This window comes from Protobothrops mucrosquamatus, unplaced genomic scaffold, assembly GCF_001527695.2.
Source record: "Protobothrops mucrosquamatus isolate PMUCROS unplaced genomic scaffold, P.Mucros_1.0 scaffold6, whole genome shotgun sequence".
Classification (NCBI taxonomy): domain Eukaryota; kingdom Metazoa; phylum Chordata; class Lepidosauria; order Squamata; family Viperidae; genus Protobothrops; species Protobothrops mucrosquamatus.
Window position 1 is genome coordinate 6,104,114 of NW_015386393.1, and position 14,292 is coordinate 6,118,405.

General features: G+C 45.7%; 1 protein-coding gene across 1 annotated transcript in view; it reads right to left on the reverse strand.

The window, feature by feature from the left end:
* Window positions 1-2,589: 2,589 nt before the first annotated feature.
* The window catches only part of BTBD2 (BTB domain containing 2), a 13,037-nt gene continuing 1,334 nt past the window's right edge, over window positions 2,590-14,292 (reverse strand). Inside the window, exons 2-8 of the mRNA XM_015810074.1 lie at window positions 14,108-14,264; window positions 12,840-12,945; window positions 9,218-9,415; window positions 8,213-8,405; window positions 5,658-5,745; window positions 4,266-4,412; window positions 2,590-3,051 (exon numbers count right to left, since the gene is read on the reverse strand). Coding sequence (XP_015665560.1) covers window positions 2,890-3,051; window positions 4,266-4,412; window positions 5,658-5,745; window positions 8,213-8,405; window positions 9,218-9,415; window positions 12,840-12,945; window positions 14,108-14,264 — 1,051 coding nt within the window. The 3' untranslated portion in view covers window positions 2,590-2,889. The remainder of the gene's footprint in view (window positions 3,052-4,265; window positions 4,413-5,657; window positions 5,746-8,212; window positions 8,406-9,217; window positions 9,416-12,839; window positions 12,946-14,107; window positions 14,265-14,292) is intronic.

The window sequence follows — 14,292 nt, forward strand, 5'->3', positions numbered from 1 at the left end:
CAAACTGCTGCCTTTATTCATTTGCTATTTACAAAGGAAGGAGAGGTGGTGAAACGCTGAATAATACAGTTTCTGATACAGTTATTATTGTAGAGCATCGCACGAGCAGTCGGTGACACTATTGGAAGTTTGCTCTTGGCATCACCCGGATTAATTTGCAAATGCTAGAATTTGCGACAGGCTCCAAGAACTTCAACTGAACTTTCCCTTCAGCTGCTGACATTTTAACAAACACCCGATTTTATACAACAATCAGAGGCCTACCTACCCCCCCCCAAAGGGATTTCAAAGGATGACTGAAGTGCTTTCGGTCATCCACCTTAAAGTAGACCTGCCATCAGTTACAAACTATCTTTAAACTATTGTTTAAGTAGGCCTTTTTAGAAACATATTCAATGATTATTTTTCATCTACAGAAAAACAGATTAGCACGTTGCTGAGAAAACAGTTCTCTGAAAAATGAAGGGTGGTGAAGGAGAAGGGGATGCTGAGAATCCTCTCAGTCTAGCAGGAAAGCAAGCTATAAAATTTAGAGCCCTATGAACTAATATGTGGATATTGAATAAGCCTCTTCATAAAAATCACTGATGTGCATATTTTCTCTACTATGTAGTCTGCTGATGGGGAGCTAGTAACTGGAGAATGATTCCAGTCTACATACTGGCCGTAATAGAAATGTACACATATTATACAGTGATTAACAATATAGAAGGGAGAATCAAAAACAGACTCGCGTGACATAAGGCTCAAGGACCTCTGTGGAATAATCTGTATTTCCATACAAGTAGTTTCAACCGGAAACGCAGCTACATTTTTTTCCTGATTAAAGATTCTGTCCCAGTTGAAGATACTTTGTGGTCAAATACTCTTTTTTAGTGAGAATCAGAGGAAGATGGACTCAACTTTTGGCGCATCAAACACAGTCTTAATGCTATCGGGATAAATTCAAGGGATCCTATTTGAAAACACATCTGACTATCATAGAGGAACTGCACAGATATTTAGTATGAGGAACTATTTCTCAGAGAATTGGAAGTGCTTTCTTGCTGATTTATTACTCTGGAGAAGGTGTGTATATATAGGTTTGGGTGCAAAGTATCACACCAAATCCTTGATCAAAATAATCATGGATGTCGACAATTTTACAGTCACAGTGGGTAAATGGATTTGTAGATCACAATGGGATTTAGTTTTGCCCTCCCACCAGAATGAAAAGCTGACCCAGTACCCCACTCCGTCATATTTTTGGGATGGGGGGGGACCCGTATTTGAATAAACCCCTCAAATAATTTCTAGGATTGATTGCTTCATACTGCAATTTTCCCAAAGTAACAAGTGTAGGAAAGTCGCATCCATAGCACACTGACAGCTGAGACTCAGGCGCTAGTGAATAAAGCAATACCTGGCCAAGAGTCACAGAGTCCTTTTAGTCAGGGACTGCTAGTCCAACTTATGCTCAGTCAAAGCACAGCTGGGGAAGCTGTTCTGCCAAACAGCTGATGTTGCCTGGAGCCATCCTAAATGCATCTGAACAATGGTAAAAAAAAAAAACATGCTTTTTTTGCCCACCCCAAAAGAACCACATTTTAGCTTAAGAATTCGTGAACGTAAAAAGGCATTTTTCCTCCTGAAAAAAATCCTGAAATCTCTCTCTCTCTGAATTAGATTTCTGCAAAAAATGGCTTTAAGACCCAGGGCGTTCTCTCCCTGTTTAAGGGGGAAATACACACACGCATACAAACACAAACTAACCACAGCACCAGCCTGTCACTAGGGTAACAAGAATCAAAATGCATTGTTAAGTTGCACTATATTAGCAGCAGAAGAAACTTTCCGAAGGACAAAAAGGCCAGAAATTTAGATGCTTCTCTTAATTACAATGCTCAAGTACACGTGGTTGCAAACTGCCTCTTGGCCAAGGCTGTTCCAAATGGAGAGCCACAATCTGCTGCTGACTCTTCAGCAACCTCAAGCGAGTAGGAAAAGTTGTCTAAAGTAATCTTAAGGCAGCCTTTCCCAATATCACCCTCCAAATATAGCAGCCTCCCAATAAATCTGCATCATCCTCACCAAGCAGGGCTGCCTTTATCATCTGGATATGATCGGGGTCCCAATCTGACATATCGGGTCACATCAGGTCAGTAAAGTAAATTCACACTTTACTTTCCCTTGAAAGCCAGCAAACACAGCACAGGAACAGCTGGCTGGGGAATTCTGGAAGCTGAAGTCCAAAACTCTGAAAAGGGCCACGTTTGAGAAACCCTGCACTGGAAGGTCAGCTGATTGGCCTTTTGTTTAGCTCTGCTATTCTCTCAAAAGTCAAGGATTGTCTTGAAATGCTGCTTGCCATGCAAGAGGCTCACCCCCACCTTCAGGCTGTGTACACACACAATTACCCCAAAGAGAATAAGTCATTTGTCTTACTAGACAACTGGGAGGGGGGCAAGGGGAATGTGAACAAAGACCTACCACTTCGCTGATATATATATCACCATCTAAGCCACCTTTGCCACCCAGACTATGCTAGCCTCCTGCCTGCCAGAAATGTGGGGAGGGGGGAATCTCTTTGGTGGTGGTGGGGGGTGTCACTTCTTATGAGAGTGAGTTTCCTCCATGAGAATGACTAGATGTAAAAGCAGCTACATTCATTGCAAGGAAATCATCCAGCCAGGTTGCCAAACACAAACAGAAGAGATTGCCAGCCTCAGTCCAGCGAGGCCGACATGCATCTGGATGTAGAGCACGTGCAACCTGGGAATGCTTGCCCAGTCTGAGTCTGCTGGCGGGAGCCCGTCCGATCACTGCGGCAGGACAAGCTGGCGGCCTCAGGCGGAGGGGGCGGGAGGGGAGCGCCAAGCCTGTCCGACGGCCAATTTCCAGCAGCACCTGCTATGTGTAGAAGATGATCTCTGGGATCTGTCCATCTTCCACCGAGGTGCCGTTGTTGTTGCCGGCAGCGTAACAGAAAGTAAAACAGGTCTTTGTCCCTGTGGTTGGTGACTCGTGGACCACCTTCCGCAATCCTTTGGTTCCATAGTGAGAGTCGGGTCCCTGTATTACGAACCATTGAAAAACAAAGTTGTGAGAAGGCCATTCCTTGAGTCGCGAGGCTGTTCTGCTGAGGGGCATGGACCACCCCCTGGACTCCTAGGGACGGCAGCGGGCCTGAATGCTGAGCACCCCACCAAAGCGTACACAGCCAGTGGTTTATTTTTAATGATTGCATTTCTGCCTTTCCTCTCAGGAATCCAAGATACCCCACCCCAGGGAGCAGTCTTTGACTTACAACCACAATTGAGCCCAACCTTTCTGTTGCTGAGCAAGACAGTTACGTGTGCTTCGGCGCAACGTATGACCTTTCTTGTCACAGATGTTAAATGAATCATTGCAGTTGGTAAGTGAGTAATACAATGGTAAAGAGAATCCGGCTTCACCATTGACTTATCAGAAGGTCGCAAAAGGTGACCTTCCGGGACACTGTAAGCATCATAAATATGAGCCAGTTGCCAAGCATCTGAATTTTGACCACGTGGCCACAGGGATTCTGCCACGGCCCTAAGTGTGAAAAATGGTCGTAAGTCACTTTTTTCAGTGCCATTGTTCGAACGGTCACGAAACACATGGTTGTAAGTCAAGGGCTACCTGTGCCTTACAAGAATAACCAATCACCCAGGTTCTCTGCTTCCACTCTATCACCATCATGAAGGGCCCACCCAAGGAGATTCAGGACTACAAACAGGGCACAAATAACTAGCACAGTGGTGGCGAACCTATGGCACAGGTGCCAGAGGCGGCACTCAGAGCCCTCTCTGTGGGCACGCGCGCCATCACCCCAGTCCTAGGCCTTCAGTTGGGTTTTATAAAACCTTTTCGCTTTAGACCTCCGCTGCCGTGTGCAAAAAAAAAAAGTTCAATCAGTCAATTTCAACTTCTCGCGGAAAAAATAAGATCTTGCAAAGTTGGAATTGATTGATTGAACTTTTTAGTCCCACCCAGTCTACCGTTACCACCGCAGCCACGCCCACCCAATGGGCCACGCCCACCCAATGGGCCACACCCACCCGGCACTCGACAATGCATAAGTGGGTTTTGGGTTGCAGTTTGGGCACTCTGTCTCTAAAAGGTTCGCCATCACTGAACTAGCAGATCTTAAAATCAGCCTCCTGAGCTGTTCCCTTGCTTTCTCCCCACCAAGCAAAGCAAATTCAGAAAAAGCTCTAGAGTTGCTCTTTCAAGGATATTCCCTCTTTCGAGACTCTGAGCACCTTCAGCGTTGCACAGGCTGTGTAGCTGACAGTGGGCAGGATCTCCACAGGCTCCTTAAACATCACCCGGAAAGTATTGGAGGATCCATCGCAGCTAAATCCAGTGTCGTTTTGGCCCAGGACGGTGTTACTGTCTGTGTGAATTATCTGAAAAGGTGGAAGGAAAAGAGACAGGATATGGAAAATGTAATTATGATTTTTTTTTGGGGGGGGGGGACATATAGTTTTTTAAATTTCTAATATACATGAATGGAAGAAGTCATAGCTTTGTTTATAGAAACAACAGCAATGTTCCTTTCTGAAAACAAGGTCTGGGGCAGTGATGGTGAACCTATGACACCTGGGTCAAAGTTGACACACCACAACATTTTGGACGGCATACCAACGTTCACCAACACCCATTCACAGCTATTTTCAAAAGCATGCCCCGTTCTTGCATGATTTTCAGAGGCTGGGAAGGCCGCATGAAAATGGGCGTGCTTTTCCTGGGGGTCACATACAGATTAACAGAACTGGAAGGGACCTTGGAGGTCTTCTAGACCAGAGGTCCCCAATCTTTTGGGCACCAGGGATCAGTTCCGTGGAGAAAGGTTTTTCCACGGACCGGAGAGTGCGTGGTTTTGTGTGCTGCCTGCATCCCATGGGTAGGGCTTTGCTTGTTTGTGCAGACCGGTTGCTGGCATGCCGCGGCCCGGTACCAGTCCATGGACCGGGGGTTGGGGACCCGTGTTCTAGACTAAGCTCTTGCTCAGGAAGCCCTATACCATTTCAGACAAATGGTTGTCCAATCTCTTCTTAAAAACCTCCAGTTGAAGCATCTACAACAAGCAAGTTGTTCCACTAATTAATTGTTCTAACTGTCAGGAAATTTTTCCTTAGTTCTAGGTTGCTTCTCTCCTTGATTAGTTTCCATCCGTTGCTTCTTGTCCTGCCTTCAGGCGCTTTGGAGAATAGCTTGACTCCCTCTTCTCTGTGGCAGCCCCTGAGATATTGGAAGGCTGCTATCATGTCCCCCCTCGTCCTTCTCTTCATTAAACTAGACATACCCAATTCCAGCAGCCGTTCCTTATATGCTTTAGCCTCCAGTCCCCTAATCATCTTTGTTGCTCTTCTCTGTACTCTTTCTAGAGCCTCAGCATCTTTTTTACATCATGGCGACCAAAACTGGATACAGTATTCCAAGTGGGTTTATATATATATGAATACATTGTTCCACTTTTGTTTGGGTATGTGACACACCAACAGAGTCAAGTAACACATTTTCCAATTTTTTTTGACATGGGGAGCCCAAAAGGTTTGCCATCACTGATCTAGAAAAAATGATGTACCTGTACATTTACTCGAGTTGCTTCACAGCCCATTCATGCAAATCAAATCCAGAAAGTTATCTACCTGTATATTTACTTGGTAATCTGTGGGGCCGTGGATCGAGCCATACAACCCAAATCCAACTATAAATATCCGCTTGTTGACAGAGAACCTACAGAGTTCACACAAACAAACAAACAAAAAAATAGACCAAATCAATGTGAAAGAAAAGAGGCTAACTCCTATTATAAAGTTTTTCCCTTCTTTCTTCTTTGTCCTCTGGGAGACAGCTCTCTTATTTTGAATGCCCAAAATTTCCAAATCCTGAGATTTGAAAGTAACCCAGCAAGTCAGCAATAGCCCCCAATCCTGATCTGCATGCCATCGTTTCAAATAAAAATGAATGGGATGGAAACTCAAAAGGGAACAAACCTTTGAAGTGGTGTCAGATGCTTGTTACTTTACGCATCTGATTACCGTTTGTTTTGTTCCCAGAAGGACCTAAAGGAAGGCTTTCTTTTACTCCAGTATATGAAGTAAAGATGAGTAAACTTAATTAGCCTCAATTTCAGGCTGTTAAGACTGCAAGGCAAACAGCAGACTATGTGATCTGCTGGTATTTATTGATCCATTTATTGTTACCGGAGTAAAGATCAACGTATCATGGGCTGCTTGGCGGGACACGTGTCCCAGTTTAAACTCTCACACCAAGTATAATATAGAAAAAGGGGTGTCCAAACTTGGCAACTTTTAAGACTTCAGAACGTCAACTCCCAGAATTCCCCATCCAGATTGGGCATTCTGGGAGTTGAAGTCTACAAGTCTTACGGTTGCCAAGGTTGGACATCCTTGGTATAGATGGGACATTAACTGGGATACAGATGGGACATTAATTGTATGGAAGACAGCAAGGTGATTCAGGTGAGGGCATACCTGACCCTGCCTATGAATCAATATTTCTCCTCTTCTTAGCCATGTCCCATATTGGGGGTCTATCATCTGAACTTCATTTGTCTGCCTTCGGTCCCACAATGACATTCCCAGGGTTATATTTCATTGCTCAAACTACAGACGGTTCAAAATTATTTTTTTAAGTTTAATTATTTTTCTCCTGGTTTGTGCCCCCTCTTATCCTGGCCCCACCTACTTTTTGAGCACGCCACTCGAAAGAAAAACATGGACATTCTTCCCAAGGCTTCTTTCCTCCCTTCCTTCCACTCAGCAGGGGCACTGATACTTGCTACTCTGTTGATGAATGTAATTCAGATAGCCATATCTGTTTTAGCACAGGGCTTTTCAACCTTTTCACCCATTGTATCACTTTTAGATATGGCTATATCCGAGTACCACCAGTCGCCTAGCAAGGTGTCAAAAACTTGATGACCAAAAAAAAAAAAAAAAAGGAAAAAAGTGACGAAGTACTAGTAGTCCTCGACTTACAACAGTTCGCTTAGTGGCTGTTCTAAGTTACAATGGCATTGAAAAAAGTGCCGAGCAAGACACCTGCCTGCCCACCCGGCGGCGCTCTTCCTCCTGTCCGAGGTTTTCATTGTTGTGAGCATTTCTGTTGAAGATTGGCAGCGGGGGTGGGGTGGGGGAGGTGTTTGGTTTTTATTCCCCCCGTCTGCTGGGTGGTTGCAGCAGGTTTTGGTCACTTCACATGACCCTGGGACACTGTAACCGTCATAAATATGAATCAGTTGCCAAGCATCTAAATGTAAATCACAAGACCCTGGAGATGCTGCAACATTCCAGCTGATCGGCGCTTCTTCTAGGCTCAGCAGAAGCACCAGGATCAGCGCCGAGGTCCAGCTGGAGCCTGGCGCTGATCCTGGCGCTTCCACTGAGTCCTGACAGCCCCGAAGAAGCGCTGATCCTGCCGCTTCCGCTGAGCCCTGACAGCCCTGCAGCTCCAGCCATCTCTCGCTCAGGCTTGTGCGGTGCTGCCACCAGTTCAGCTCATTCCCCTCCCCAGCTACCATTTTTCTAGGATGGTCGCGTACCACCTGTCAGGTGCCAATGTACCCCAGGTGGTACCTGTACCACTGGTTGAAAAGCCCTGCTTTAGATGACAGGATGCTGCTAATCATTTCACCAGACTGGGGTAATTAGAAGTTCTTCCAAAATTTCCCAAGGCAATTCAATGAACCACAAAACTTCCCCACCTGGGAACCCAGTGATAGCTTGAAATTCTTAAGTTTGGAGAGTTTAGAACTGCAACACTTGCAGTCAGATTTACGTATTACATACAACATGGCACATAGTAACGTTTTACTTGCAAATGACATTTTTAGTTTTAATCATAACGTGCAAACAACCACTTTGAACTAATGTACACAGTTTTAAACTCGATTGCAGACCATTTTATTTCTGTAACCGAGTTGTCAAAATCTGAAATATTTTATCCGATTCAGTTGTCTCAGCTACTAACTTTCATAATTTTAATTCTAACTTAACTTCTGGGAACCTCACCCCGTATTTAAGAGGTTCCGAAGGGGGCGTGCATAAGTGCACTAACGTGTCAATCGTCCCTGTCGCATTTTAATTTTTCTAAATTTGGCTCATTTGAATTTGTGATTTTTGTGTGATGAATAAATATACGAAAGATGACGTTTTCAGCGCTTGGTCAATAAGAATACCTGATCCGGTCACTGGTCCCGCTGTATCCCCAGCGGCTTTCCACCTGCTGGAAACGGTTGATGCTGCACTCTTTCCCTCTCAGGCAGCAGCGAGGGCGGTCGATGAACTCCACCCGTGGCTTGGGGTTGACCGTGAAATGAAGGAACAGGCTAACCACCTCGCGGTCAGTGAGGATCCCCGACTGAGCTGGTCCTGGAGAAAGCGGAACACCTAAGATACATTTGTTTCCTGATTTTCCTCCCAGAAATCAGCTCTCTGTTTAGAACAGGGGTCTTCAAACTTGGCCCTTTTATGATTTGTGGACTTCAACTCCCAGAATTCCTCAGCCAGGCACTCTCCCTCCCCCTCTTTTTCCTCTCCCTCTTTCTCCGATCTTCTGTTCACCTGGCAAGCGGGCTTCACGCTGTTCTCGGACAAGCTGACACACATTCTTATTGGGCTGGCTCTCTCCTGCCCTTGGTCTGCCAGTCCTCTTCCCCCACTCAGTGTGTGTGTGTGTGTGTGTGTGTGTGTGTGTGTGTGTGAGAGAGAGAGAGAGAGAGAGAGAGAGAGAGAGAGAGAGAGAGAGAGAGAGAGAGAGAGAGAGAGAGAGAGAGAGAGAGAGAAGGGAAGCGCAAGTGCCTCTCTCTGTCTCTGCAAATGGCGAAGGAAGAAGATGGGAGCTAAAGGAGAAGGCTCAAAGAGCTACATCCGGCTCCAGAGCCGCGGGTTTCCAACCCGTGGTCTAGTGCAAGATGCAAACAGGCCCTATTAGAAGCAAATAGGAATATCTGGTGTTGTTAAGCAGGACAGACAGACTGCCCTGCAATCTAAACTGCCGTTATTATTATTTTTGGGGTCTGTAAACAACAGGCGAGGACCGGGAATCAAAATCAAAATGACGCAGAAATATTTTCGGATACATCAATATCCCTACTAGCACAAAGCTGTTAAAAACCACTGGATCTTTGCAGAGTTAAAACACACACACACCCCCAGCTTTTGAGAAACGGTCCCCCAAATACCTGCAGCAAATTCCTCGATTGTCATCAAGGGGAAGCGAATGAGGGAAAGAGCTTTGCCCAAAGCTTTCCGCTTGTTCTCTGGTATCAGCTGCCACTGTTGTCGCTGGCACTCAGCCTCTGCCCACCTGACCACTGCGTTGAAGAGGCGCACTTCCCGGATGCCGAGGCTGTCTCGCTCCAAAACCGCGACCAAGGTGTCTATCAGACAGAGAGAGGGTCACTACCAGCAAGATTCATCACTCAAAGCTATTTTGGGATAAGGATAAACGTTGGGGGGAAGGGGATGCTTTCACTCTCTATTGAAATCAGCCAGTATTGAAAATCTCCTTGCTTCAAGAACTTAATAGACTGAACTACCAGTTCAGGAAGTACTCTAAATCTCCATTATATGGAGAACCCTGGAGAATCAGTCCTGCCAGACCTCACTTGAGCTTAGTGCATCTTCTAGAATAGACATGCCAAACACAAGGCGCGGGGGCCGGATGCGGCCCACCAAGTGGTTTCATGTGGCCCACGAAGCCATCCTGGAAACGGTGAGGGAACGGCCCCCGCTGCCTTGGCCCTGGCCCAGGCCGGCCGGGAGCCAATGTACAATTTTGTGGTGGCCATCTTGGCACTTGCCCGGGTGGACCATGCCTTGGCACTTGCCCTGGTCCAACCCCCTTCTGCCAGAGACCCTCAGTCTGTCCCACTCCTGCCCAGGCCCCCACAGGCACCCTTGACGCAAATGATGTAGAACTGGCCATGCCCACCCAGTAGGCCACACCCACTCCATACATGCCCACCCAGTAGGCTGCACCCACTCTGTGAAATTGAGTTTTGACACCCCTGTTCTAGAAGAACACACCTACAGGAGAGCCAGGATAGAGCGCAGCACATTGGCCAGTGGAAGCCTGGAGGAAAATCACAAGCAGAATCCAAGGCAATTCGAAGATAACAGAATAACAGAGTTGACAGGGACTTTGGAGGTCTTCTACTCCAACCCCTTGCTCCAGCAGGAAAACCTATACCATTTCAGACAAGTGGTCGTTCAATCTCTTCTTAAAAACCTCCAGTGATGGAGCACCCATAACTTCTGTGAAGTTGTTGGGTGCTCCATCATTGGAGGTTTTTAAGAAGAGATTGAAGGACCCATTTGTTTGTGAAGTTGTTCCACTGATTAATGGTTCTCACGATCAGGAAGTTTCTCCTTAGTTTTAGGTTGGTTCTCTCCTTGATTGGTTTCCATCCGTTGCTTCTTGTTCTGCCTGCAGGTGCTTTGGAGAACAGGGTTGACCCCATTCTTCTTTGTGGCAGCCCCTTAAATATTGGAACACTGCTATCCTGTCCCCCCTAGTGGATGGAAGCTAGAGAGCGAGAGGTAGGCTGTCTCCCAGAGAAGCAGAATCCTTCCAACTATTTGCAAATCAACTTTCCAGACGACAAACTGGCAAGAGGGGGAAGGAGGCAATTCACATCAATCACACAGAGACAAGGATAGCAAGTTGCTACAACTGTTATCTTCCTTCCAGAAGCTGCTTGCTCCCTGTTGTTCCTACAGAGCTTGGGAGAATTTGACCCCAGAAATCTAGCTTTTTTTGCAGGCAGCTTTTCACATAGCAAGACAATGCATTCTGTAACATCATGAACAGCTAGGACAAAACTCCCTCTTTGTCCATCACTTGACGAAAAAGCATGGGGAGGGATGTTGAGACTGACTTGGTCAATGTACAAATGCCGCTCAAAAGGACTCACGTGATTATATGCCCCACTACACAGAAATTTTTTAAAAATCCCTCTACAACAGACATGTCAAACACAAGGCCCGGGGGCCAGATGTGGCCCGCGAAGTGGTTTCATGTGGCCCGAGAAGCCATCCTGGAAACAGTGAGGGAACGGCCCCCGCTGCCTTGGCCCTGGCCCAGGTCGGCCGGGAGCCAATGTACAATTTTGTGGTGGCCATCTATGCTGAAACGCATTCAGTCTTAGCTCCACAAGGCCGTCTGGAAACAGCGAGGAACCAGCCCCTGCTGCGTCGGCCCTGCCCCCTGGGTGCATGCTGGGGAGGTGTCATCCTTTGTGAGGAATGAAGAAATGGACCATGCCTTGGCGCTTGCCCCGGTCCCACCCCTTTCTGCCAGAGACCCTCAGATCTGTCCCACTCCTGCCCAGACCCCCACAGGCACCCTTGACGCGAACGATGTAGAGCTGACCATGCCCACCCAGTAGGCCACACCCACCCTGGCCACACCCACCCGGCCCCCCAAGGGCCACCGCAATGCTGATGCTGCCCTCAATGAAATTGAGTTTGACACTCCTGCTCTACAAAGATACTTATGTTTCACAAGTCAGGCTAAACAGAACTTTTCTAGACAGGTCAATTTTCCATGGATAGCATTTTTTCTTAAGCTATTAGGTGTGGAAAAATATTCAGTCACACAAGGGATAATATTTGCCTCTATTTCACAGATTGATGCTGTATCTCTACTCAGAATCCCTTAGGTTTCATCCAAGGGAAGGTTCTGCTGAACTCCACAGCTTTATTATGATTATTATCCTTTGTGATTGTAATTACTTTGTTGTTTTGCATGTACACTGAGAGCTTATGCACCAGAGACAAATTCCTTAGGTGTCTAATCATGTTTGGCCAATAAAGTATTCTATTCTATTTTTAAAAAAGACTTTGCATAAAACCCACAGCAGAAAAACTTTCTTCCTTTCCTGAGATTGAAACAGGAGGCTGCACCTAAATTGTAAACATTCAAGCTTCTCACTTGGATATAACAACTTTAAGGACTGGGACCTGAATGTCCTTGTTTTCTTCTTCCACCTTTTGTCTATCTGTCCCTCTCACTTCTTGAACCAAGTTTTAAAGCTTGTGGAAAAGAGCTATCTCTCTTTCTTGTAATTGTACAGATAACTGTGAACAAGTCTAAAACTGAAGAGCAGAATAACGTGATTTAAAGAAATAAACTGCACTAGAAATACAACTGACATTTGCAACCTGTATAAAGAAGACAAACTAAACAGGTTAACAGTTTTGCATCTATTCTAATTTTACTTGCCAGTGGCAGGGACAAAAGCCTAAATGGAGGTTTTAACAGGCCCAATTTAAACTGCTTATCTTACAGCTAGGTATACCTTGAGAAACACAGAGAACAGTGATGGCGAACCTTTTAGAGACTGAGTGCCCAAACTGTAACCCAAAACCCACTTATGCATCGTCGGGTGCCGGGTGGGTGTGGCCAATTGGGTGGGCGTGGCTGCGGTGGTAACAGCAGACTGGGTGGGACTAAAAAGTTCAATCAATCAATTCCAACTTTGCAAGATCTTTCTTTTTCCCGCGAGAAGTTGAAATTGACTGATTGATTGAACCTTTTTTTTTTTTGCACACAGCGGCGGAGGCCTAAAGCGAAAAGGTTTTATAAAACCCAGCTGAAGGCCTAGGATTGGGGCGACGGCGCGCGCGCCCACAGAAGGGGCTCTGAGTGCCGCCTCGGGCACCCGTGCCATAGGTTCGCCACCACTGACATAGAAGGACACCTCTGTCAATTTTGTCACCTCAGGGTACAGAAGAAGCACCCAAGCAAAAGAAAACTAGCACAAACTGTTGGAATATCTTTTAGTTCTGAGAAAAGCTTACCCAGGTCAATATCCGTGAAGCCTTCTGCATTGATCGCATCTGAAGTATTTTTATCTATGTTTTCCAGGCAAAGGCTGGCCAACTGGGGCTCATCGAAGAGTCTTGCCTAAGAACCAGCCAACAATCAGTAAATGAAGGAGCATGTTAACTTCAGGACTTTTTACCCCATTCCATTCCCTAATTTGTAGGAGGGTGAAGATTTCATACCAATAAATGCTCTGTAGGCACAGAAGGATGGAATAAAAATGTCATACAAATACATATCTACAGATGAAGTGATGACTATGCCTCATAGTTTATGCATTTGGTATTGGGTTACATTGGATCTGGTGTTGTCATGGCATCCAAACCAGGCGAGCTACAATTTCCTTAAGAACTTCACCACTTGGTCTGTGGTTTGCAAATATATTTGCTGTGGTTTGCAAATATTATTTCAGCCATCTATATACCTTAGGATGACAAATGTTACCAAGACCGTGTGCAACAAATCAAAGGGGGAAAAATCATAAAAACAAACACATAAATCCATATTTAAATGTTAAAACCATAGGAATCAATCTAGAAAACCAAATAAGACAGAATAGGCCCCTTCCTAGGCTCAATTTTAATTCTGCCTGGACTGCATTCCATGGTTTGTAAACAACACCAGAAAAAGTCCTTTCACTTGAATACACACGGTGGCTCCACGTGTACTCCACTGAGCAACAAGACCAGTCCTGTTTGTTTTCTATCCAGTTTTTAACATAAGCCAGGAAAATCACCAGGGTGTACTATGGAAGGTCATAAGGATCCATCTCAGCTTTGCAGAGACTTGATCAGCGAAGGCGGGCAATTAAAAGTAATCCTCAACTTATGACCACAATTAGGTCTGGAACTTCTGTCGTTTAATGGTGCAATTGTTAAATGAATCACGCCCAATTTTGCAATCTTTTTGCTGTTGTTGGCTTCCCCATTGACTTGGTTTCTCAGAAGTCCCCTGGGAAAGTCACAAATGGCTATCACACGATCCCAAGATGCTGCAAATTCATAACCATGTGCCAGTTGGCAGGTGCTCAGATTTTGATTATGTGACCACGGGGATACAGTGGCACTGATAAGTGCAAGGACTGGTTGTCACTTTTTTCGGCGATATAACTTCAAAAAGTTGTTTTAAAAAATGGTCGTAAGTTGAGGACTACCTGTCAGTCAGTGTCAGCACCTTCCTTATCTCATGCCAGGAACTTTTCAATGGAAGTGGCGAGTCCCTAGGCAAAGAATTTCAAATATACCTGGGTTAAAAGCATGAAAGCATTGTCTGCTCTGAGATTTTTCTTCAGAAACTCCACACAGTGAGCCTCGAGGGCAGGGACTGCGTATTTTTTTGCAGTGTAAAGAGTCGTCATCACCGTCTCTGGCCCAATCTGAACTTCATCTGAATAAAGAAATCTAAGAGGGAAAATGGGGGGGGGGGGGG